The sequence below is a fragment of the Neopelma chrysocephalum genome, unplaced genomic scaffold, assembly GCF_003984885.1.
Source record: "Neopelma chrysocephalum unplaced genomic scaffold, ASM398488v2 Primary Assembly neopelma1_65, whole genome shotgun sequence".
NCBI classification, from domain to species: Eukaryota; Metazoa; Chordata; class Aves; order Passeriformes; family Pipridae; genus Neopelma; species Neopelma chrysocephalum.
Genome location: NW_020897722.1, coordinates 3,540,527 through 3,565,134, shown reverse-complemented (window position 1 = coordinate 3,565,134; position 24,608 = coordinate 3,540,527). Strand labels below are relative to the sequence as shown.

Here is a 24,608-nt window from a genome sequence, read left to right as displayed (position 1 = left end):
CACAAGGCAAATTTCCAGGTTATGTAATTTAATCCCATTAAAACCAGAAGAAGAGGTTTCTTTTTTAACACAACCTTTGTCCCTGTGGGGCTTTACCAAGCAGGTGAAATGTAGCTGAGACCATTCTTACCCACTATTTGGCCTCGGACAGCATCGGTGTCTGTGGGGTTGAGTTTGCATAGATCCAAACGCTGGTCTGCAAAGGAGAATGGGAAAGATCAGCCCTGGCAAGGGGTGGGTGGGAACACTATTCACTACTCATGGAGGGTTCTTGATCACCCCAGGTAGGAATTGCTCTTACATCCAGTATCTTTTAGCCTGCTGATGGCATTGGAGAGGAGTCGGACACACCCCAGGAAGCCAGCTCCCTGTTTCTTATGGATTTTTTTATGGTTCCATACACTGATGGTTATGGAATCTGTTTTCCCAACATATCTAGAAAAATACATATTAAAAGAGTAATTTTAGAAATAATAAGCTCTTTTTACTCCACAGAATCGACGCTGTAATTGGTACAAATTCTGACACATTTTAGTACATCAGTCATGCCTCTTTATTATAAAAACACAAGTGCTTACGCCCGAAATGTTGTTATTAATGAATTACTGCACAATGATTTCACACAGCGTGGGAAATTGATATTGCTGCAGCATGAATTTAACTACAGCCAGCCTCATTAAAAGCTAAACAACAAGTCAATTAACAGACAAAACTTTACAATTTATGGTTCTAATAATTTGAAGGAAATAAATCATTACAACAAGGACAGTCTCCTGTAAAAGCTGGATGGCACTGCTCCAGCAGAGCTCACTCTAAGCACTTGTGCTGTGTACCTGACACGCAAATATTTCTGGACTGAAACACCAAAAAGCAAAGTACCAATCCTTTATTAACAGGTGATTTCTTGCTGAAAAAAAATCAGTACTGAGAGGGCAGGGTTAGATGGGATATTAAGAAGAAATTCTTCCCTGTGAGGGTGGTGAGGCACAAGTTGCCCAGAGAAGCTGTGGCTGCCCCATCCCCGGAGGTGTCCAAGGCCAGGCTGGACAGGGCTTGGAGCAATCTGGGATAGTGGAACGTGTCCCTGCCTGTGGCAGGGACTGGATGGGCTTTAAGGTCCCTTCCAACCAAACCATTTTGTGTTTCTATGAAATGTGAACAACTGTTGCTAACACGAAATAAAGTTGCAGTGCCAATCCTTGCATTCCGGATAAATCTCTGGCATATTGTTTACTTATGACCTTACAAACGACTCACAGATCATAATGCTGGTTCCATTTGGGGTCCAACGTGTTCTTCACAGTGTCAGTGGAATGGCACTGACCTGACCCATCCACAACTATTTTTGCAAATGGGTCAGGAAGTCCTGTGGAAGGGAAAAGGTGCTATTAAACACAGCCCTTTGTTTTGGTTCTTCCAAGATAATGCCAGCATGAGCTTCTGCTCCCCCTTCCAAGAAAGGCAAGTTGCCATTATCCTAAAACTATTTTAGTTAATCCTGTCTTTGAGATGGATGCTACTGGTACCCCCCAACACAGAGCTGTGAGCAGCAGATTGACTGTGGTATCATCAGCCAAATTCAACTGGAATTTGGGAGCCCTCAGCCTTTTCACCCCTAAATTCTACACAACCTACAACTCAGAGTAACATGTACTCAGGTAGTAATGCAGTGCTCCTGCAAGAGGGGAACCACAGAGCAAATGACACACACAGAGGAGCCACCACAGTAATGCACCATCTACCAACAAATCTGATTAATCCAGAGCAGAAAGTTACACAATTAGGACATACTTACTGAAGAAATCTTTCTTTGCAAGATTCTTGGCACATAATACTGCAAAACAAAACAGCAGATAAAGAAATCTTAAGACCATAAAACAAAGCTTTCTGGTAATCACATCAGTTAAAATAATACCTGATCATAATTCATAAAAACCACCTAAATATTAAATGTGAGCATTGTTTTCTTTATCTGTGATTGGAATATGGATTTACATAAAAATTCCTTTGCTGCTGTAGTTCTATTGTTACAACACACACAAGATTTAATGAATGTCCCTTTGCATTAAAACCTCCTAATTTTCTATACTTTATGCTTACATAAATGCTAAACCAGATTTTTGTTGTTGTTTCAGAACCCACCCAGTTTAGAACAAGGATTACACAGTTTCTGAACTAAGAAAATTGAATTCCCAAGTTCTGGGATTCCTGGAAGAGACCTCTATGCTAAGTCCCATCAAATGCAGTGCAACCTCCTGCTCCTTGCACACAAAAGGGACAGGATACATGGTGAAACAAGACATGGGAGGAATCCCACAACAGCAAAAGCAATCTGTAAACACAGCAAGGTTTGGGGATAAGTATGACAGGACCTCACTCAGGAGAAAAATAAACATCCCGGAAGAAAAATCTGCATCGAGAAGTTTTCCTTACAAAGAGCCACAAATGAGACACTGATTCCCTCTCCCCAATTCTACTCACCAGCACAGTAGTTTAAGAAAAAATTAGATGAGGAAAGTCACATCAACCTCCATTTCTACCAGGTCTATTACCAGCTACGAGGCTAATTTTGCTTTTCCATAAGGACTGCTCAGTACGATCTCAGCAATCCGAGTTGTTTGGCATCCATTAAAAACAACTCCAGAGCCAAAGACGAAAACATTAGAGCTTTAACTTATCTCAAACTAGGATCCAAGAGAGGAAGGTAACCATAAAAGACTTAATTACTTCTGAGGGAATCTCTTTCCTCCAGTGAGGAAAAGAGACCTTTCAGGATGAGAATGAAGGCTCAGAATATACTCAATTCCTCTCCTACAGGCCATTCCTCCCTCTCATCTCCATCTTCCCCTGTTCCTGATTTACCCTCAGCCTCACCGTAATTCTATACTGTGGAAAGGGAAGGTGCAAAGGAACAGATACTTTATTTATTTATTTTTTATACACTTCTACTAGAATTCCACCTCTAAGCATTCCCTACCCAACACAGCCAGCAGAATAAAAACTGCCTCACCTCATGTGTCAAGTAAACAGACCAAAGAAATCCACTATTTAACCCAGAAGCTCATGGAAAAAAATACACAAATCCTCCATCTTAGCAATAATTAAAGCGGCCGCACAGGAAACTATTTTTAGAATGTATTAAAAATTACTTATTTCTTACACTGGCAAACTGCATAATCAGAGAAAGCTTCTCTTGTATTTTTCCTTTTAAACAACTGACCAAAAAAGAAAAATCTACAGGACTATGGCAATTCAATGGGAAACAAAACAGGATTATAGAATCACCATCCACTGCTCTATGGAAGCACGACAGAGCAACCTTTAACTTCCTCTTCCTTCTGTGAGTGCTTCAGAGGAAAAAACACCCAAAGATCAGGGACTGAGAACAGGTAAAATCAGAACTTTTGTGTGCTAGTACCAGCCAAAAGGAATTTTAAAGTTCCTGTGAGATTTTTAAAACCCAATAACTCATTTCAATTTGCCATCCCCAATTTTGAGAATAATTTATTGAGCTGGAGAAGTACGACAACTGTAACTTTGTGCATATGGTCTGTCTATGTAATTATTACCTTTATTCTATATTTCGGGTGTGCCTTCTAGAGCTAAATAGCAACATAAATTTCCAAAGCTATTATTGAAGAATTATATTTTTCATTTAACTCTTTTCCCTCTGCCACAGCCTTTCAGTCTACAGCAGATGAGCTCAGCTGCCAATTTTCCACTCGTAGCCTGTGAAACCCTCAATTTTAGGTTGCAAAAATCATTACCCTTTCTTGTAAGAAAAATATTGGCACAGCAGCTAATAGCTGAAATAAACCTTTATGGAGCAATCTCCAGGATCAGGCTGCCTGAGATGGACCATTGGCTGTGTTCCACTATTTGCATATTAAACCCACTAGAGCAAAAAATATTTTCAAGAGCTCTATCACTTAAAAGCCATAGATTTCTAAATTCCGGTAAAGAAACGGGTGACAAGGGTCAGCAAAGGGAGACTTGGATGTGAAACCATGCCAGCAGTGGAGCAGACAGCCCCTCCCTGCTCTGCAAAGCTGGGAATGTGCCAGATTTCCTTCTTAAACGCATCGACTCCAAGAGGAGAGACCTGTCAGCTGCTACTTGAAGCCTGAAATCCATGAACTCAGGTAGGTCCACCTACAAGGGCTTAAAAAGTTATTAATTTTATCCCTGGTTCAGAGGTGGTTTAGGAGAATGGGATGGATCCTTAACTGGAAACCAGGTGCCCTTTGCCCAGGCCTTGCCCAAACCCTGTCTTTGCCCACTTTCCAAAGTGCTTTTTTTCTTTTGGTTTTTCCTCCTTTTAAACAAGAAAGGTTTCGGGCTTGTCAGCAGGAACGATCTCCCTGCATTTGTTGCAATGTTACAAAAGGTACTAATTCTCCTGACTTGGGCATTTACATTCTGCCTCCTCAAAGTCAACCGACTTGTTTGAGCCTGACACAGGATTTGTTTATGCTCCGCTGTGGATTGCTGCACAGCACTGCAGAACTCCTTCTTTTAATACAACAGATCCCAAACACCACCGAAACAATGTCTGCACATCCAGATTATAATATTTATAAAGGGATGGGAATGTTTTTTTAAGTACCTGACATTATTGAGATAATTTCAAAGGCCAAATTAGCCAGCTGGGTGAAGTATTAGTGTGAAAGCATATTTGGCAGGAGGTGAAGAAAGGACGAGCCTTAGACAAAGTCAGTATCCACCCTGGGGATGTAACTTGAGCGAGCTGAGAGGTTCCTCTGCCAGCCCCTGGTTGTCCACCCCGCTTCCAAACAGAAATGAATCATCTGCTGTGGTTCAGGAGGTGCCGCAGGAGCAAGACGGGTGTAGTGAGGAGAGCCCGGAGTGGCACCAATGTCTGAACAACCCAGCTGAGAATTGCATCAGAAAGCTGCTGCTCCACCATCCCTGCAGCAGGAGCAGCACTTTCAGGAAGGAGGCACAGTCTGGGTGAGGACAGACCCAGCCTAGAAAAATCAAAGCCTTGGTGTGCAAGTTCTCCTCCTGAGCTGTCAGCGCTCAAAGGATGGATGTTGGTCTGTGAGAGAGTCCTCACATCACTGACTCTGCATCAGCACTGGATTTATTCACATACAACACAGAACGCCTCAGTTTGGAAGGGACCCGTAAGGATCACCAAGTCCAACTCCCATCCCAGAGCACTCTGCTAAGATGCTACAACTGTTTCCAGCTGCCCAGTGTACAAACAAGGCAGTTGTGTTTTGAGACCTGGGGGGGGGGAAGTAAAGTAAATAAGGTAAGCAATGAAAATATTCCGTAGGTCCCAGCCTGTACCAATGCAAAACAGCAGGCAAATCTGCACCTGGGCCTGCATTCATTCCCACTTTGCAAGTTAAAGGGACAAGCCTCCTTAGTCAAATGAAGGACCTTTACATGTGGATTTGATCTGAGCGACCACGGCCTTCAATTTAGTACCCGGGTTAATTCTGGAGACAAGACAAACCAGCAGTACGTCCACAGCTCCCTCAGGAAAGGTGTGGGGGGAAGGTTACAGTGAAAGATCCTGGCAAATACACCTTTCAGCCATCTCTGGCCTTCCCCTGGACATTCCAGGTTAATAATTTATGCTTGTACAAACAGGCAGCCAGATTCCAGGATACATTGGTTTTACTTTCTGACAGAAGATAAACACAGGTCAGCAGGCTGATGACACAGAGAGGACTTCACTTAATATTTCTTTCTGTGTAGACCATCTTTAATCACAGATATGCAGCATAATCATTACAAGAATCACAGGTTGGTTGGTTTGTTTTAAGATAGAAGCAAAGAAGAACAATGAGGCTTTGGAAAAGAAAGTAATAAAAGATCTTGACATAAAATGAAACTAAAGGTACTGCAAACTACTGAAATATGACAAAGGCCACAAAGCAGGTCAAATTTGATGCATCCAAGTCATGGAAACATCTCTGCTAAGGCTTCAAAGTCTGCCCAGCTTTTGACTTATGAAGTTGGTAGCCTGTGTTGGAGGTAGAGTTGCTTCAGCTCTCCTGTTCAACAGCAGGACACCAGCTCACAGCAAAAATCCCACCATTCTGAAAAACAGTTTTTGGAAGGCTGCATGGCAAAAACAACGTGCCTGAAATGGGAAAAAAGTCTCCAAAAAAAAGGAGAAAAAAGCAAACATCAGCTATTCACCACACACTGCTCTAATGGCCCAAAGCTCACGGGCCACAATTAAAATCTTTGCTGAATCTGTTCTGTGAAATCACGTCTCATCCAAATGGTTCCGTGTCTTTTGTGGAAAATACTCTGAATACCACAAGCCACCCCTTCTGAACCGCCTTTAGGAACGACTCTGCTCATCCTTCTGTTCCTGCACATAACCTTAACCGAGACTTCTCTGCAGATAAATGTCTGGGTTTAGTTCTACTGCCAGGCAACCCTGGCAGTAGAAATGTGAAAGTTTTACGTGTCTGGTTTTTTTTAAGGGTAACAATCATTTATATGTGGCAGGGCACAAAAAAGTGGGGTTTATGGGAAAAGATGGCTGAAGGCACCAAGTGTGTAAAAATGCAGTTTCTTTACAGTTCCCACATCACTGGACTGAAATCCACCACTTTATTCACAAATTGCAGTTTAAATTGTCACCGCAAAGGCCAAGGTTTCTATTCTAGTCCTTTTTTTGTTTGCTTTAGGAATACTTTTGGTCTTTCTCTTCGTCTGCTCGAGACTGAAATGCAGGAATCCACAGACGGCTTTAACTTCTCAGTAACCGAACCCAAACCGCTGCAGCGCCTGCAAGCAGAGAGAGGAACAAACCCACAGCCAAATAAACCAATTAGCTGGATGGAGCTAATTTCATACTGCCAGGTACCCTGAGTGGCCTTCACTAATGATCTCAGCATCACAGTGCCAACGAGATTTGCAACCCGAGACATAAAAACCCCAAGACCCCTCTGACGTCAGGCCCTGCATTCGTGCCCTGACATTGGAAGACTCGCCCTGAACTCGTGTTAAACCAGACCTTGACTACCAGATTAAAGCAATGCTTCATTATAAACCCCTCAGTTCTCAAAGAGTTGCTGGAGTTGATACACGAAGCCTTTTTGTGGCCCTTTTGTGTAGGCTGCAGTAAAAATCAAAGCCTCTTTTCAAGGCATGATCTCCTCGTGGGTTGGAACTTGGCTTTGTGTAGCCAGTTGCAAACACTAGACAACTTTGAAGAGATCTTCAAAAAACCACACACCCAGAAAGAGCCATTTTTATTAGTCCATTAACATGTCATTAAAGTTTCTACTTAGCCAGGAATCAAAATTCCATCCTACCTAAGCAGAAACTAGTCACGAATGAGAGGCAGTTCTCAGAGTGCAAACAAAACCAAGTTGACAAAACACAAGAGTTTCATCTCCAGGATTCCTAGGAATTACTCAAACTGAAAAATTCTCCTGGGCACTGACCAACCATAAGTCTTCATATCCACACCAGCAAGGGCTGATTTAGCTCTCAGTAACAAAAATCATTGAAAAACCCAGCACAGGGCCATTGGAAGAACAACTCATTAAATTCCCAGTTAACTGAGACTGTGCAACACAAGACCAGTAAGGCAAGTTTTAAGAATGAACTGACTGAGATGTAAAACTTGGAGAAACATTTAAGAGTTATGGAATCAGCTGAAGAACTTTGCAGGGATAAAAGAGGGAGATCAACAGGAAGCTGAATTAATGCTGATGTACAGAATCAGAGAAAGACACACAAATCAGAGGTGGAAATAAGCTTATCAATTATCCCTCATACCAACTGTTCTTTCTCTTCTTCCCCCTCTGCTCACCCATAAGAAATGCCTGAGATAAAGGTTACCTCTCAGATTAAATCTTTCATTAAATCCCAGCTATTGCATCCATTTCCTTATGACTTTGCTACACCTTCCTGTAATCCAGGCCAAGAACCTTGTCATCTGCTCCACAGAGTTCCCTATTTCCTAGATAGGCATAAACCCCAAATATCCCCGAGTGCTTGAGTCTTACAGACCTACCCATGGGATTTATCTTTTCCATGTACCACAGGGCAAATTCCAGCCACATAAAGTTCCTATTTCTCAAGCAAATTGCACTTTCAGGGGCTTTTTTTTAAAATGTTGATTTTTTTAGGGCAAACCTTTAATAAGCTGCTGTTTCACCACTTTTAGCTAATTATTGGCCCTACAGTGGCCGCTCAGCTGTAAGAAATACAGATGGAGATGCTGGGAAAAGAGTGAGACCATAACTGGTGACACCTCCTCTGTCATCAAGATGGCCTTGAATTGCCACCCTCCCTCACATCCTTCCACTTTTTATTTGCAGATTGTCCCCAAACAGCACAACCACTTTCTGTGAGAACTGGAAGTTAAGAGGTAAGTCAGGTATTGCTATCACCATTTCACAGCCATTTTCAAAAACACCCCATCAATTACACAGCTGTACCAGAAAATATGCTAACAGAACAAAAAGTCATTTATGCCCCCTGTATGGCTTTTGAAACTCACTCCTCTACCCCCACCAACACATCTGTCACAACCACAGCCAAGTGGGATAATGATGTCGTAAGGAGAGATTTCCCAAATTCAGTCAAGTTTTTGCTTTGTTAAAGAGCCCAGAAATGGTCTCCCAACTCCCTGAAAACCAAGGATATGCTCAGGCTTCAGCTACAGCATCAGCTTCTGTACACACTAGTGAGATACAGAAATATCTGTAAAGAACTCAAAAATTCAGTTAAAACCACACAGAATAATATCCTGTTCTCAGGGCAAATACAACCTCTTAGCTGAGAACTAAACAAAACCAATTTCAATGACAAAATTCCTACTGGAAATACAAAATGGCCTTTTATATTTCCTCCACGCTTCCCTGCGCCAAGTTGTAGTTACTGGGATCAACACAGCTCTGGAATTCTTCCCTTATTCAATCTCTTGCATCTCCAATCACGTGCACTTGCATTGAATAATTCATATTTCCAAGCAAGTGGTGTCTATCAGGACAGGCTTCTCTGCAAGGCTTGCACATTCCTGTGCTCACACTTTGGATCAGACACCAACGTGCGCTCGGCGGCATCGTCACCATAATAAAGCTAAAAACGCACCAGGAAACGATGTGGCTCAATTTTCTTAAACTGCATTAAAACTAGGGAATAAGTCCATGCTGAAGTCTCAATACTTTGCTTTTATAGTTACCCAAGCACTGCGAAAGCATCTGGAAAAAAATTCCTAAAGCATGAAAAACATGTTCCTCCACCCACATGCACTCATAGCTCGGATTCCAAACTGACTTTTACTAAGATGGCCAATATTTTGTACTTTTAACACTTGGGAGTTTTCAAAGCATCTTTTTCAACCCCCTACAAAATGTCAGTACCTAATGGGACCATAAACTCATCCCAATGTTGCTCACAACAGTTCCAGGCAGAGCAGGGGACTGAGCTCAAAACCAGCCCTAGTCCCAGTAACAAAAAGGTCCTTTCTAGAAACACTGTCCAAATCTTCAGATGTATGGATTTGTTTCTCTGGAAAATGTGAGATGAACAACAGTGAATCAACAATCAAATATAGAAAAGAAAACCTGAACACTCTAGATATTACTTGGGCAGAAATGAAGTATTAGTTGACACTCCTGTAGTGGAGAACGAGAGTCCCTGTGCTCAGTCAGCATTTCAGGGAGGTGTATTTCATTTAACATGCCTCTGATCTCCACTCTCCCAAGTTAAATGTGTAAAGCCTTGGATGCCTTATTTTCATTACCAAAAAGAAGCCTGGAAGGACTCTCCCGTGCAGCTGATCATTTGCTTACTAATTCAGTACATAAAAAGCTTCTCCAATAAATGTTATGTTCGCAATAAAACACAGAAATTTAGATTCCCCTTCTTCCCAGATATTCTCTATGGGGGTACCCAGGCCACTACTACAGCTCTATGGTTTATAACCAGTTTGTGAGGCTCGAGTTACAAGTATGTTCCTGTACTAACAGCAGCTTCCCTCCCCCCTGAAACACCATCCAATTAATGGACTTAGAGCTTTTACAAGCCATTCATTTAATAATTCCGTGAGGAAAACCTGCACGACTGCTCTCTGCTGCTTTATAACGGAGGAAAAAGTGCAGAACAAGAGACCAAAACCAGAAGCAACACATTTGCGGGTGCTTAGCAGGGACCGGCAATTAGAAGGAAGCCCAAGCACTCACAGCACTTAAAGCAGCTCCAGCCCTGGGGTCCTGTCCATGGAGCAAAACAGTTTTGAAATGTCAGGAACACAACACACAACTCCTGTACTTTCTAACCCAGTATTATCTCCAGCTCTGCTCATATTTATATATTGTCTTGCCTCGAAATATCTGCTTGTAATGCAGAAAGCAGAAAGGAGTCTGATCTGCTGCTGCGAAACACGTGTAACCTGTGAAAGCAGAAACCTTGGTATTGAAAATCTTGGCAATGTTTGACCAGATACAGCCAAGCAACAGTTCAATAGAAACATTGAATTTCTGTCAAACAGCAAAATGTCTACAACTTCCAAGGTAAAACGAAGCAGATTTTTCATTTTAAAACCTAAAACATATGTTTTGTATCTCCAAAGAGTGGCTGGTATTTACATCCCTTCACATACACGTAGTGTCAGTATTTGAACAAGGCAATTTGAATGTTAAACACTATTTTAAAGGAGAAAAAAAAAGTGCAATTTAACACATTCTCAATCTCAATTTAAAACTGAGATTTGTTTTTCCAGACAAAACCAGTATTTGGCTTCTTTGATATCTTCCTGCAATTAAACAAGGTACAAAATCAACTTTACAGGAACAAAAGTTTCCAATGGGGGTATTTTAATAAACAGCACAAAGTTAATGTCTGGTTTTCATCAAGTACTAAGTAGATTGTTCAAAAGAAAGAACACTTATTCAAAAAATGAATGGTGTTATGTGTAAGTTGTAAACTATGTAAACTATTAGTTCATCCCATGAGGGCTTAAATGTATCAGCAGAAGAGTTATAGTTAAACAATCCACATGGAACGTTGCCTTAATGCTCAGTATTCAGGTTTGGCTCTGGGCTGCTTGGTGTTAAAACTGCCTTGTGAACCAAGAACAGGAAGCTGGCAATGGAATTGCTTAGGTGACCCAGGATGCTGCTGATCCTGACATTAACTAACTGCCAGCAAAATGAAGAGGGAAAAGAATTCCCATTTTAAAAGCACTGAAAATATGAAACAATGAATTGTGGCAGAGTAGTTTTTAGAAGTCGTAAATAAAAGTATAAAACGCTGCTGGCCACCACGGTCACAATATTCCCATTTCTTCATTCATACTGAAGCACTTGAGCACAGAATCTCCAGTACAAGAAATTCCATAGAAAAAGAAATTTAGCCTGTACCCTATTAAGTATATGAAAAGAAGAAACCTCAGGGAAAAGCAGCACACTGGGTTTAAACTGTTTCAGTATAACCCACAATCTTATAACCAGCAGTTGCCAGAAATCTACTGCAAAGAATAACACTTACCCAGCACCTCTTCTAGCACTACTAACTTCAGTGACTGCTACCAGAACAAATTCCAGCAGGTACTGGATGACTTTTCAAGAGGCACAGTCAACACCCCAAATTTTTCTGCAAGTAAATGAAAAGCATTCTTTCTTTCAAGTAAGGCATCAGCACCGTATCACTGCTGTAACACCACATACCTCAGGTTAGCAAATGCCTCAGAAACTTTCCCTGATTTCCAGCACACCTCGCTGTTTTCCAGGCTGGGATTTTAACTGAGGTATGCAGAGTGCTTTTTGGCATGCTTGGAGAGAAACATAAAAAGCCTCAAGTCTTGTCATGTAAAGCTTTTCAAAGCCACGGGCTTTGCTGCCAGAGAAACTTTTTCATGCTCTTACAGCTTTTGCCTTCCTTATTCTTAAATCTGCTGTTTGCTTTGTGGTGAGGATGAGCAAACAGGTGAGATGGAGCAGTTCCTTCTGAAGTGACCCAGAGCAGGCTGGGAGTTAAAACTCAGGGCAGTGAAAGTCCATATTCAGTGAAGAGTTAAGAAAATACAAAAGCTTAGAGCCATGGGTTCATTTTGTTCTAGGCCACTTAGTGGCCAGAAACTGAACCAGTTGGAATTCATTCAGAAGTACTTCTTTCTTCCCAGAGCTCCCTGGGCTGTTGTTATCAACCTGAGGATAACAAACACATGGATCATCAAGAGGGAGTTGGTGCTGGGAAGAAGTGGCAGAGCCTAATAGCCCATAATAAATAAATGAAGTTTTGATCCTAACTTGGATCTTAGAACTGAGGTATAAATGCTTTTAATGTCTTAAGGGGAAAACTGCCCACACTAGATGGAATTAAACATTCCACTGACTTCTCTTCTTGATGGTTTCCTTGTTACCAGCTCTTGCATGCCTCTATTTTTGTCTTCATTACCATTCCATATTCAAATTATATCCATCAGGTTCCAGACGACTCAAGAGGCACGTGCATAAAACTGGGAAAAATTACACCTTGACCATCCAGATAAAATTTTAAAAAATAATTCAGGCTGATTAAGTGCTGAGCTACAAAAGGGAAAAATGACTTCAATTTCCTATACAAAAGCTAAAATAGAGGTGCAAAGTTTAAAATCACGAAGAGGGAAGAAAAACTGTGTTTGTCCAAATTAAATTCTTGGCATCACTTCCCTTCTTGAATAAGGTACATCAGGTGCTTTACAAGATTGTTTTTAATTCCTGGAAATTTTTTCAATCTCCAGTAGTTTGTCTTGTGATTATTCAGCCTGTTATAATCCCTTTCAACATCCGCCCAAGAGGCTGCAAATCGCTCTCCACTGTCTCTAGTCTCTCTTTTTTTTGTTCAGAGAACTCGGTTCAAACCCTCCTTGTTGACAAACGAAAAAAACCGAGGGAGCCCCAAACACACCCGTGTTTGTGAAGGGCACCGACGGTAAAAGGTGAGCAGCCACCTGGACAGCAGCCAGGGAATCAGCTCGTCTGGGCTTTATCAGCCCGGGCCCTGTGCCAGCCCTGCTGAACTCACGGGGGGAGCGGGAGGGGACAGAGGTGGAAGGGGGGAAGGAGGGGGCTGCCAGTGGATGTGTGGGAATAAAGAAGCTGTGGCAGAGGGGAAGGAGAATGGGACAGAAACGAGGCTTGTTCCAAAAAGAGACTGTAATTACAGAGATATTAATAGCTTTGGGAAGCCAAATTTTTATCATTCATTCACCTCCTTTTGTTCTTTTGTTAACACCAGTAGAGAATCACTGTTTTCTTCTATAGGACGTTTGTCCATCTGTTGCAGGAAAAACATCCCTACATAACAAAATTTCCAGAGAATTAGTAAGAAAGCTTTTATGTAGAGGAAAAAAGTCTGATTTAATAACCGGTCCCATTTAAAAGCGACAATAAGAGAATGATGCATAAGAGACTTTTTTGGTGCTGCCATTGTTACAGGGTAAGCCCTGTCTACAAGAAGCATGTAGACACACTCCCTCCAATCCACCTAATCACCTATTAGTCACCCAAGTGGTAAATCCCTAAAAGCACTTTGGCTGGGGCCGTGCAAACACTGGGGTGAACCGAGTGACATCAGCTCCCGTCTGATTTCCTGGCAGTGGGGTGCACGTGACGGCCGCTGTGCCCGAGGGAATGTGGGTCAATCCGTGTGTGTCCCGGTGCTGAATGTGCAGGCTCTCGAGGGACAGAGGGACAGGCAGCACTGTGACTCAGGAGCAGCCCCAGCAGTGGGATTATCAGTGCTCCGTGCCGGGCCCTTCACACGGCGCTGCCCGACCTCTGGAGCGGATCTGGGAGCAGCCCGGAGCTCACCCAGCAGAACGTGCCACGTGTCCCCCAGCCACGCTCCATCCACAGCCTCACAATGATGGAGAAGGCTGACGGGCACGTGGCACCACAGCAGCCACCAAAAGGAAACGTCTTCCTTCAGAAGTCATTAATCACCCGTTGTGTTTGGGTGTAAACACCCAGATTTAACAGCTGTGTGTTCCTCTCTGCAGCAGCGAGATGGACAATCCAGAATTGCTGCTGCTTTGGAGCTGGGAGTAACACTGCCAGCCTGGACATGGAGATGGAGCGGGATTTCTCCCAGGACATGTCCTAGCTGGATGTGGTTAACCAATAACCAATAACCTCAGGGTAGCACCCCCTTCTTCCAAACAGGATTTGCAATTAGTATCAAAGTTCAGCAGATCCATACTACACCCGTGTTATCACTCTCTTACACAAGCAAAGCCATCCCCTTCACTTCAGGTATTTTAAGGAAACGTCTCATTCTTGCGTGACCTCAGGGAGGCACAAAACTGAGGGCTGAATGGCACCAAACAAGATTCCATGAAAAGAAGGCTTTTATTCCGAATAAAGCTGTATCAGCCTATGTGTTACTCCCTTGTTCTAATCATATAGGCCAGCATCTATTTAAACTGCCAAGTTAATGACTTCAAATTTGATCAATAGTCTCTGTTTATTCAGCCCAGTGCTACTGACAGTCACCAGGGCTGAACAACAAAACAAACACCCTGGTCGGGGCCAATCTATGGCTGAGGAAGAAAATCCAGTCCACGATGGCAAATCCCCTTTGATGGAGTCGGAAGGTGGGGAGGGAGGTCTGTCCCTACAGACACAGCCCCTGTCCTTTGTGCACTAAACATTCATCCACATTATTCTGCTCACAGCCACCTCGTGAGGTGAGTGAGCTCAAGCAGAACTAACATCACAGATCCAGGGTGACTCCAACTCATCTTCTGTGCCATCAGGCTGTGCTAAAATACTTCCATTTGCTTTCAGATTAAGCTTAGTAGGACATGACAACAGCAAGGGGATGTCACTAAGCCTTTGGACCATAAGCAGTGATTTCCCTCACTGTCACCATATCCAGTACAGAAGGAAATTTCCTTTGGAGAAGCTTCAAGAAAGGCTGGAATCATCTTCTTGAAAGCAGGATGAGAACGTCCTTGACTGAATCTCCAGCCAAAAGATGCTAGGAATGTTTTAGTTACAGACTGGCTGCAGAGAGCAAAATAAAAATAGAGTTTAGAATGAAAACAGATAAGTAGAGCATGCCTGTAGCATTCTAGCACAGCTTTTTCTTTTTTAAAGAATAAACATTTTCACTGCAAAGTCAGTCTCTCAACAGTGGCTTAACAAAAACATGTGGACCTTCCTCCCCTGGGCAATTTTTATTAACAACTTGCAAGCTACTCACTAATGGAAACTCCCTTTCCAATCCCAAGTGAATCCACAGTCACAAAGGCTGGGATCTTGGTGAAAACGCTGTAGTGCACTATTCTGACCAGGATATTTGGTCACAATTTTCTCAACATTATACATTCATCATTCTGCCTGCAACAGCACCTGTTTGCTGTTTTCCTTGTACAAAATGTCAGTGTCCATCACATCAATAAATTCTAATCCCACTACGGCTCTGAGACGCCTCGATCAAAGGTATTCCATAAATGAACTGGAGCTTGAAGGAAAAGATATGATGCCTCTTCCAATACAACCTTAATGTCTGTGTTTCATATTCAGACACAGGATTTAAAGCAAGTGACTGACCACTTGGCTGCAGGACCCCGCAACAAAAAATACGAAGGAAGTTCTCTTAAACAAAAAGTTCTTTATCAAACTACTATATTAACACATCCAAAGTCCCAAATTTAATATCTAAAAAACCCAATGCATGAGGACAGCTGGTTCAGTCAAAGCCTAAGACGTTTGCTTTCCACTTTAAATTGATTAAACAGATTCAATGCACTGCATTTCACATGGATGGTTAACAGTGCTAATATTCCAGATAAAATGAAATGCTGTATGAGGAAAATTCTCACTAGGGCTACCTCCCCCTGGATATATTTCTTGCTCTCACAGTAATTTAGTATAACAGAGGCCTAACAATTTCACTGAACAGGATTACAAAAACCAGCTCTTCACAGTTCATGGCACAGAAGCTCCCAGAAATATCTATTCCTCCACTACTTTCTCCACACAGGGAATGCACTTGAAAAACAGGCTGATGCAGCTTTGTGGGAAGCATAAAATAATATAATGTTTGTCTGTTGTTTTGTTTTTATTAAGAAGGTGATTCTTGTTTATCAAATAGTCAAGATATTAAAAGTCAGCCTTTTGTTTGCATTCATATCACTAAGAGCACACCTCAGAATCAGATATTGTCCAAGCACTGAATGACAAACTCCAGATAAAACCTAAAGAGAGCGAATTTTAATAAAAAAATTTCACGAGAGAAAAACCTTTAAACACCATTTCACTCCTTACTCCAATAAGCTATGTGGCACTAATTTGAAGTGATAGTGCTGTTCTTTTAATTAAAAAATGCCAGTAGGAGGTTGATGCAGTGGCTGATGCTGGAAGCGACGTGCTCACAGGGCACAGCTGAGGCTTTGTGTAAGGAATTAACACACGATTTCAGCTGGGTTAAGAGGCAAAACAAAACCCTTAAGTCAAAACAAACATATAGGGAGTGTTATTACAGGTGCTTGATAAAGTCATCTGGATGTTTGCCTCAATGCTGTTAAATTCTGGAGGAAAAAATAAACCAAGAAAAAACCAAAACACTCTCACTGCAGTTGTGCAAATGCATGAATCTTGGTTTACCTATAGGTGTGGGGACTTAATTCATGTATATCCTTCCCCTTCCTACCTCAGAGCTCCTCTCCCACTCTCCTGGGTTGTTCCTTCCACATCTCCTGTCCACAGGACTGGGACCAGGACCTGGCACCCCTCCTTGTCTCCTCTGTCAGATCATGGGAGGGTGGATTTGCTCCACCAAGCTACTCATCCCCATGAGTCCTGGAGCCCTGGTATGTTTAACATCTCTGCCTTCATCAAATTTGACTGATATCAGATGAAGAGCCAAAAATTAGTCCAGAGGAGAATGACAGGTGAGATCCCTTTTCAGCCTGGCAATTTTTTACTCTGGAAAGAAGATTAAGCTGTCCCTAAGTTTATTCTCTGTAGACAGCTTCCATGTGCCAGGCTTCACTGCTGATTTGTGAAAGACCAAAAGCCTAGAAAACTGATTAATTTAGAAGAAATCCCCCCCAAAATATTTGCTTGACCATTTTCCCCTCGGTCTTGCAACGTTTTTAACTCCACCAGCCCAGAGGAGGCTGGCAGCCACAACCAGCACATAAAAGAAGAGCTGTACACTGGCATCTGGGAACACAACAATCCTTAAAACTGGCAGCTGCTCCTCCTGATACAGCCTCCCTGGGGAAGGAACATCCCAGAAACAAGCAGGACGTTCTGCCTTTACTTGGCATATGGAGCAGCAAAGAGAAGTCAGCTTATGCAAAGGCTTCTCTTATATTTAATCACCACTCCTACAATGACTATTTCAATCACGTTTACACTACCAGCATCACCTCAGACATCACAGATAAATCTGTTTTCTTCGGCTGTTTCAAAGTCTGTTTTCTCCCTGCACACTTGTAGGATTTACATCCTAAGGCAATGAGAAAAAAAACCTGTTACTACTTTCCAACTGGGCTTTATTTTCTTCCCCCCCCCCTTCTATCAAAAATAGCTCTCATCTACGTTCTAGTTCAATTTGGAAGTAGCACATGCAGACTTGATAAGCATCCTGCGAAGGAAATGCCTTGAATTGCAGACTACTTACAACACATTTTCCCAAGCAACTTTCTATAAATCCCATTTGATGGCTGGTTTGCTAATTTCTATTGAAGTTTATCAAAACATTATTTGTAGACAAGCCCAATTACTTCTGTGATTGCACAAATAAAAAAATTATAAAAGAAATTACTGTGGCTGGAAGTCTGAGCCAAGCTGCTGGGTTACACTGAAGTGTTATTTATCCTGTTAGCCGACAGACCTTTAGCTGCAAGGAGGTATTTAATTTTAAACCAAAGAACACAACACAGAAAAGCACCTATTTACATGTTTCTTTTGTCTGACAAAGTCTCCATCTCGACCATGTAAAAGCACTGCTAAGAGCTGGTGACAGCCCAATTATTGGAGCTGATTCCATTACCCTAAGCAGATCTAGGGGTTGCAGGTTGGTGTCAGGCTGCCCGGCTGCCTCTCATAGCTGTGCTGGTTTGTTGTGCTGGAACAGACACATTGAAAAATATCTCAACATTCAGTTCCTTAAAAATCTTGGAAAGAAGGAATAAAAGCTGTAGGTGTTCCTATTATGGCATATTAGCTGTAAATGTAACATACTATATTTTAGTTAATTATTGCCCGATATGCAGAAGTCAGTCTTACAAAAAGCCACACACTTATTTCCACAGCCTGGGAATTATTTCCACAGCATTCCTGTGCTTTTTACAGGGTGCTGGATTATTGAATGAGTGACAGGATCTCTGGGAAAAGGGGCAGAGATGTAAATCCAAGTCTGGTTACATCACACAACTTGCTTACATCACACAGTTACCAAGTTGTATAAAGTCATTAAAGCCTGAGTTCACCACTGAAGCCCTTCTCTGAGTCCAGAACATCCACCAGCTGATGGACCACACCATGTTTCAAAGAGCTGAACCCCTCCCTGGCACCTCTGAGCTCCCTAACTTCACTCCTCCCTTTTAATCTCATCCCACCTTATTTCAGCACTCATCTGTGCAAGGGGGGGCCTCAGCAGAAGTATTTTCACCCTGGTTAGAAACAATCTCAGGGGTGGGTTCAACACATCAGCCCATCACAGCCTATACATGCCGCACACAAGAAATGGCTGGGAGGTGAAAATTCAGAGACACAAAAGTTCTCTGCAAATCCCAAAAGCCACAACATTTCAGGCATTGGTTTTTTTCCCACCAGGTTCCCTCTGATCTGTTCAGTTGGGTATTTACAGACACGTGAGATATGGAGATGCCCACTGCAGTGCTCAGCCTGTCACCCCTCTGCAGATGGTTTTGAGAAAGAGATACGAGGGACACTGCTTGGAATTCCTAGGAATATATAGCTCTGAAGCAAACAGCCCAGAAAATCCACCCAATTTCTCTTTCAAAGGCTGACATCAGACCTTTAGCTTACATTCACACACTCCATTCTGAACTCAAAATTAACGGATTCTCTTCCCGTTAATGTTAAAGAAACCCCTCTCAACGACGAGGTGTCTGCTAATCAGACTTACACTTGCAGGATATGACACTTCTGCATTTTAAACCAGAGTTGAAAGAGAAGTTCCCCCATGCTTACAAAAATGTCTGCACACGGGAAAAGAACCAAAACACATCAGCTGCAAGGATGAAGAACAAGGATTCCCCTGGAAGTGCATCAATCACTGGAAGTCTGAATCAAATTGAAATTCCTCGTTTTTCTAAATTCTGCACTTGTGTAGTGAAAAAATTATTTAAAGGCACCAGCACAATCCATACACTCAGTTCATTTGCAGTCTGGAGTTTTGGTGTTGTTTTTTTTTTCACTTTTGCTCTCCAGGAAAATGGAGCACGTGGATTTCAAAAGAGGTTTCCTTTCCAATAAACTTTGTGGGTCATACACCCCGTGTACTAAAGGATGTAAAAACACTGACCACAGGGACTGAATTTTCTGCTGTAATGTCCGGTTGGCTCAGGGGATGCAACACAGAACCACATCCGGGTGTGAGGAAGAAAGGTCAGGACCATGAAAAAGAAAGTTCAGGCTGATGTTAGGAGTTGCCAAAATAAAGAAATTATTTTTCAGTATAAATAAGAAGGCAACTGTCTTCCGTGGGGTTTTAACCTTTATTTTCAGGAGAAAAATACAAAGGAGAGCTTTTAATACAGTGTTCTGGAAACCCCAGGGAGATTAATCAGAAACACAGATTCGAACACGTGCAAATTTAGTTTGCTATTTTCTGAAGTAAACAAGATATGGAAACTTTAAATTGATAAGAACTTATGCATTTTGTTTTAGTGTAATTATTAGAGAAAATAGGCAGATTTTTAAGGAAGACAAAAATGTATACCTATGAAAAGGTCAAAAACCCCACCATTTTTCCCAATTCACTCATCCAAAAATGGCATTTTACTCCAAATAATGAAGTGTATCTAGAAAGATCTCATCAACTTGAGGAAAAAAGATTGAATCCTATCAAGAATATTTCTTTACCTACCACTGGTCACCTATGAAAGCAAAAACTACTGCAAGAGAAGGATAATACCAGGTTACCTATGAAGGGAAAAGAAACACATCTTCTTTTCTTCAGCAGGGCTTCTTCATAATGGGCTGGGAGAGAAACATCCACCATTCAGAAAAACTAATCATGGGTAAAAACTGTACATTAGTGAGGACATTCAGGGACACACAACACTCCTGGTCAATAATACCTGGAGTTAACAGTGTGGTTTAACACCGCCTTCATCCCTAAATGCGCTGCTGGACAGCCCTGGGAGAGACTCGGGACCCGAAGTGTAAAATTCCACGGGATTTTCCAGCGTTTTCTTACGGTTTAGGGTAATGAGTTTAACCCGTTTGAACTGCTCCATCCCACCAGAGCCACGACACGGGGCCGGTGCTCGCCGGGACCGGAGCTGCTGCCCTGCCAAGGACAATCCCCTCCAGCTGTGCCGAGGTGAGCACAGCTGGAACAGTTGCCTGCGGCACCCGCCGGCACCGCGGGGATTGTGCATTATTCCTGCGTGTTGCTCCCAAACAATAATGGATTGTTTTACCCACAAAACAGACGAACAAACCTTCCATTTAAATACTTTCTGTTAAATTGTATTAGTATGCGGAATAGTGCCCATATCCTCAAAAAAAAAAAACAAACAAAAAACCAGGGAAGAGGATTTTTTTCATGGGGGAGGGGAAGACGAGTAAAGCAGGCTCTGCCAGCTTTATCTATCTATGCTGTGAATTGGGTAGCCTTGGGGATTTTTGCCTGCTGTGCTTAGTGTCCTTGACAACAAGCCAGTTTGAATTTTGGCCTTTAACTTGACAAAAATGACTTACTGAAGAGGAAGGCATCAAGCTATTACAGCCCTGTGGAGAGATTCTTTCTAAAACAGCATGGATGCTTACTCTGCCAATTCAACTCAAGCATCCTCAGATTTATCATCCAGATCCTACACCCCCAAAGATTCACCATGTCCATAAGAGAATATGTGAAAGAAAAACTTTCAGCATTTTTGCTTTGTCTCCCCTTTGCGTTTTACGACTTTCACAAAGAGATAGAAAACAGTAAAATATCCTGAGGGATCCCCTCTCACAAATTATTGAATTTCCCTTTAAAGGGGTGTGAAGCAAAGTTGAAAAACATGTAGCATCTTAACCTGTTACGGACCTACTGACTCCCTTTTAGCAAATACCCATTGCAGCTTTCTTCTAATATTACATTAATACTTAAATAAATATTTTTAAATTGATACATACACGCTGCGTGGTTTAAGAAATCACTGCTGTCTCTGTTTTTTTGTTCCAAAAACTCCCAATACATGCACATGCCTCAGCTTTTCACTGTTCAGCATCTTAGTGTGAATCCTCGAGCTAGACTTACAGGGGGAAGCTGAATCTGCACTGAAGCAGCTGAAGTGTGACCACAGGTTTTCTTCCGCCAGTTTTCTCGCGGCAGGTGACAAATTTTTGGCAATGAGGGTCAGCAGACCAGCAAGGAGATAACATCTTGAGTTACTGCCTCAGCATTGCAGGAACTCATTTGTAAGCACCTGAAACATCACAATCTGAGAGCGGCAGCCTCCTCCCCACCAGCCAAATGCTCCATGTCAACTACCCGCAGGCTCAACTCCAGGTTTTCCAACAGACATGCCAGAGAAGGTGAGATGGTATCAAGGTAAAAAGAGCTGGAAGTGGATCAACTGTAGTGCTGTCCTCACTGCCAAAAGAGGAGGCATCCTGGGATGGCAAAGCATCGAGGACTATTGTGAGACCTCGACAAAGACATTCCCTAAATCCTGAACAGATCCACAACACGGTGGTTGTCAACAAGTACTTCGAGACTCAAGATGTCCCCAACTCCTTTGTCCCTTGGCAACTGTTGGTACAGGAAAGAACAAATCATTTTCAGTAAGTTCATTTTACTCTGGGAGAACAGATCAGCATCTGTTTCCATGAAAAATATCTAAGCCCTAATACAGGTAAAAGCTTTCAATTATATTCCAGACTTCAGTCCTTCTCGAAGTAATATTTTGACTATTTCCAGAGGAATCGCAATGGAAAACCAAAAAAAGGTTCAATTCCTAACTTAGGGAAAAAGGTGACAGATGGAACATCTCTTCTAGCCTTTTTTTTTTTTTAATATTCTCTTCACTCAGGTCTTAATTGAGTTGCTCTGCTGTGCTCATACCTAAACTTCGCACCCAGCAGACCAATTTCATCACGTCTTCTCCAAACCACTCTGCCCTATCACGCTGCCTCCACCAAGAGAGCCCAAACCAACGCGGCAGCCGAGTGAGTAGTTAACTGGAGAACCATAAATAGCAGCAAGTAATCCAACCAGAGTAATCCAACTCTAAGCATTTCAACTGGACTTGCTTCAAGTTGGGCAGCGATCCAGGTAAACCTCCAAAACACACACAGGGATGGTGTTTCCATGCAGCTCTGTGACCCACCATGCAAACCTCCAGCCAGCCCAGAAGCATCTAAGGGGTCTTGTGGGTCTTTGTTTACAGGGGCAGTTTGAGCAGCCCCGGAGTTGCTGTCAGGAAAGTTCCGCTACTGGCACAGAGAACACTGTGGTGTAAAATCAACTTCCTCCCTGAGAAATCAAACACTGCCTGTGTTACCCCAGAACTGGTGATTAATTTTGAAACACAAAGAGAAAGGATGATGCTACAAATGTTTAGAAATGTGATAGAGCTGTTCCAGGAAATGGATGAGAAAACTGTTCTTAGACTGGTGGGTATTATGGAATAAAAAAGAAGAATCCATGAACTGCACAACCACATCCCAAATTGCATTTCTTTATATGAAGACATTCAATTTGACAAAAGAAAGTTTCAAGTTAGGAATAGAGTAGTTATTGTTTCTACTTTCCCTGCCTGAGGGGGATATTCAAACAAACTCCTTCTGGTGATTTAATTTACTTCCACCAGGACAATGGTGTTGGCACAGCTTTGACTTACTGGGAGAAACAAAAAAGGAGACTCGCTCCCCATAGCCTGCCCAGAGGAAAAGGCTGCTCTTTGGATTCCCACTCTGGCAGCCCAAAAAATGCCAGCTGGCTGGATGCAAAGGCTGTGCTCTCCACTTCCTCCCAGGAAAGCAACATTTTATTTTTCTTAAAGTCCCCGTAGTTATATGCCCTGAGCCTCTTTGCCATCTCTATCCACGGGGCTCTGCACAGCCACAAATTTACCTTCAGGAAAAAGCTCCTGCCTCCCAAGGCAAATGAGGAAGGGAGGCAGAGGCAGATTAAGCTCCTTGCTCAGCATCACACAGGAAATCTGTGGCCAAGCTCCGTGTCGAGCTCCAGCCCCGCGCTCCAATCACAGCCGGGCCCCTGCTCCCCGCAGACGTGGGGCACAGAAAATCCTTCGGAGAACAGAATAACGAGCCGTGGATCCCGATGCGCTCCCAGGTCACCACGCAAGAAAGGAATAAATTTGGAGCTACTCAACCGCCGCTTCCCACCGTGTTCCCCACGGCCCCAAACTGGCTCGATATTCAATTCCGGCTGCCGGGGAGGCTGGGATGAGCAGAGAGCTGTTCCCGCCTTCCTGCCCCAGTGCTCTTCACCTGGAACCTGTGGCCTTTCTGATGTCCAACCCTAAAGCTACAGCCACCCTATGGTGTATTTACCATGCTGACAGAGGGATCCCTACACAGATATTCCTTGTTTCTGACCAGTGGACATGAAAGTGTCCAGGTCACCAATATCAGTGTTGCCATTGATCAGTGAGTCAACTCTGCTGCATCGATCCATGCATTAGCCATGAAAGGGAGGCAAAGCATCCTGACATTTGGGACATGTTTTAGCCTGTGACTCTATAACAACCCTAAGTGAACACTGCTCTTAGAGAAATGCAACGTTTTATCTTCTGCTCAAAATCACTGTATTCCTTTATGGAATTACAAATGGAGAAAGTCCCAAAGCCACCCATTTACCAGCTACCAACTGGTCAGGCTGTGTGGCTGGGGCTTCCCTAAACTGGGCTGACTACAGTGAACTGGAAGTGTGTGCAGGATACTCCTCTGTGTCACTTCTTTCCTCTTCTCTTTCCTAGCTGCTGCCAAGCACCACCACCTTCCCTACAGGAATCAATCCTGTCACTTACGAATCCCCTCCTGCTCTTCCCCTCACCTCACCCGCTTCATCATCATCTTCCTCACTCCTCCCTGATGCTTCTGACACCACACCTGGGAGGATTCTCACCTACACCCTCCTTCCAAAACTGCCACCACCAGCAGCACAGCACCTTCCCAGGCCAGGTTTTCCAAGGAGGAAAGCGTTTCTACCCCCCTGAGGACTCTGAACTGCAGCTGAGGGAGATGCTTGGAGATGATTATTTGTATTCTCCTGTTACACAGGCTCTGGCTTCTCCGTTAAGGAAACTGTTTTGCCATCAGTCCTTGACGTGGCCATCTATACAGGAGAGCTAGGAAGTGATCCATGAAGTTTAAACTAATGCCTTTTCCTTCCCAATCTTGTCTCAGTTCCATGATGGCCCCAGAAGCCAGGCAGCTTTTAACACCTCAGCTGAG

General features: G+C 42.9%; 1 protein-coding gene and 1 long non-coding RNA gene across 5 annotated transcripts in view; one reads left to right on the top strand and one right to left on the bottom strand.

The window, feature by feature from the left end:
• The window catches only part of SMURF1 (SMAD specific E3 ubiquitin protein ligase 1), a 45,562-nt gene that overhangs the window by 17,556 nt on the left and 3,398 nt on the right, over positions 1-24,608 (bottom strand). For all 4 annotated transcript variants that reach the window (XM_027683560.1, XM_027683561.1, XM_027683562.1 and 1 more), the window contains exons 2-5: positions 1,796-1,834; positions 1,258-1,366; positions 302-435; positions 131-196 (exon numbers count right to left, since the gene is read on the bottom strand). In XM_027683560.1, coding sequence (XP_027539361.1) covers positions 131-196; positions 302-435; positions 1,258-1,366; positions 1,796-1,834 — 348 coding nt within the window. The remainder of the gene's footprint in view (positions 1-130; positions 197-301; positions 436-1,257; positions 1,367-1,795; positions 1,835-24,608) is intronic.
• On the top strand, positions 3,796-13,001 carry LOC113967724. Its single transcript, XR_003534273.1, has 3 exons — positions 3,796-4,142; positions 8,322-8,371; positions 12,131-13,001. It is a non-coding gene; the product is annotated as an uncharacterized LOC113967724 (long non-coding RNA).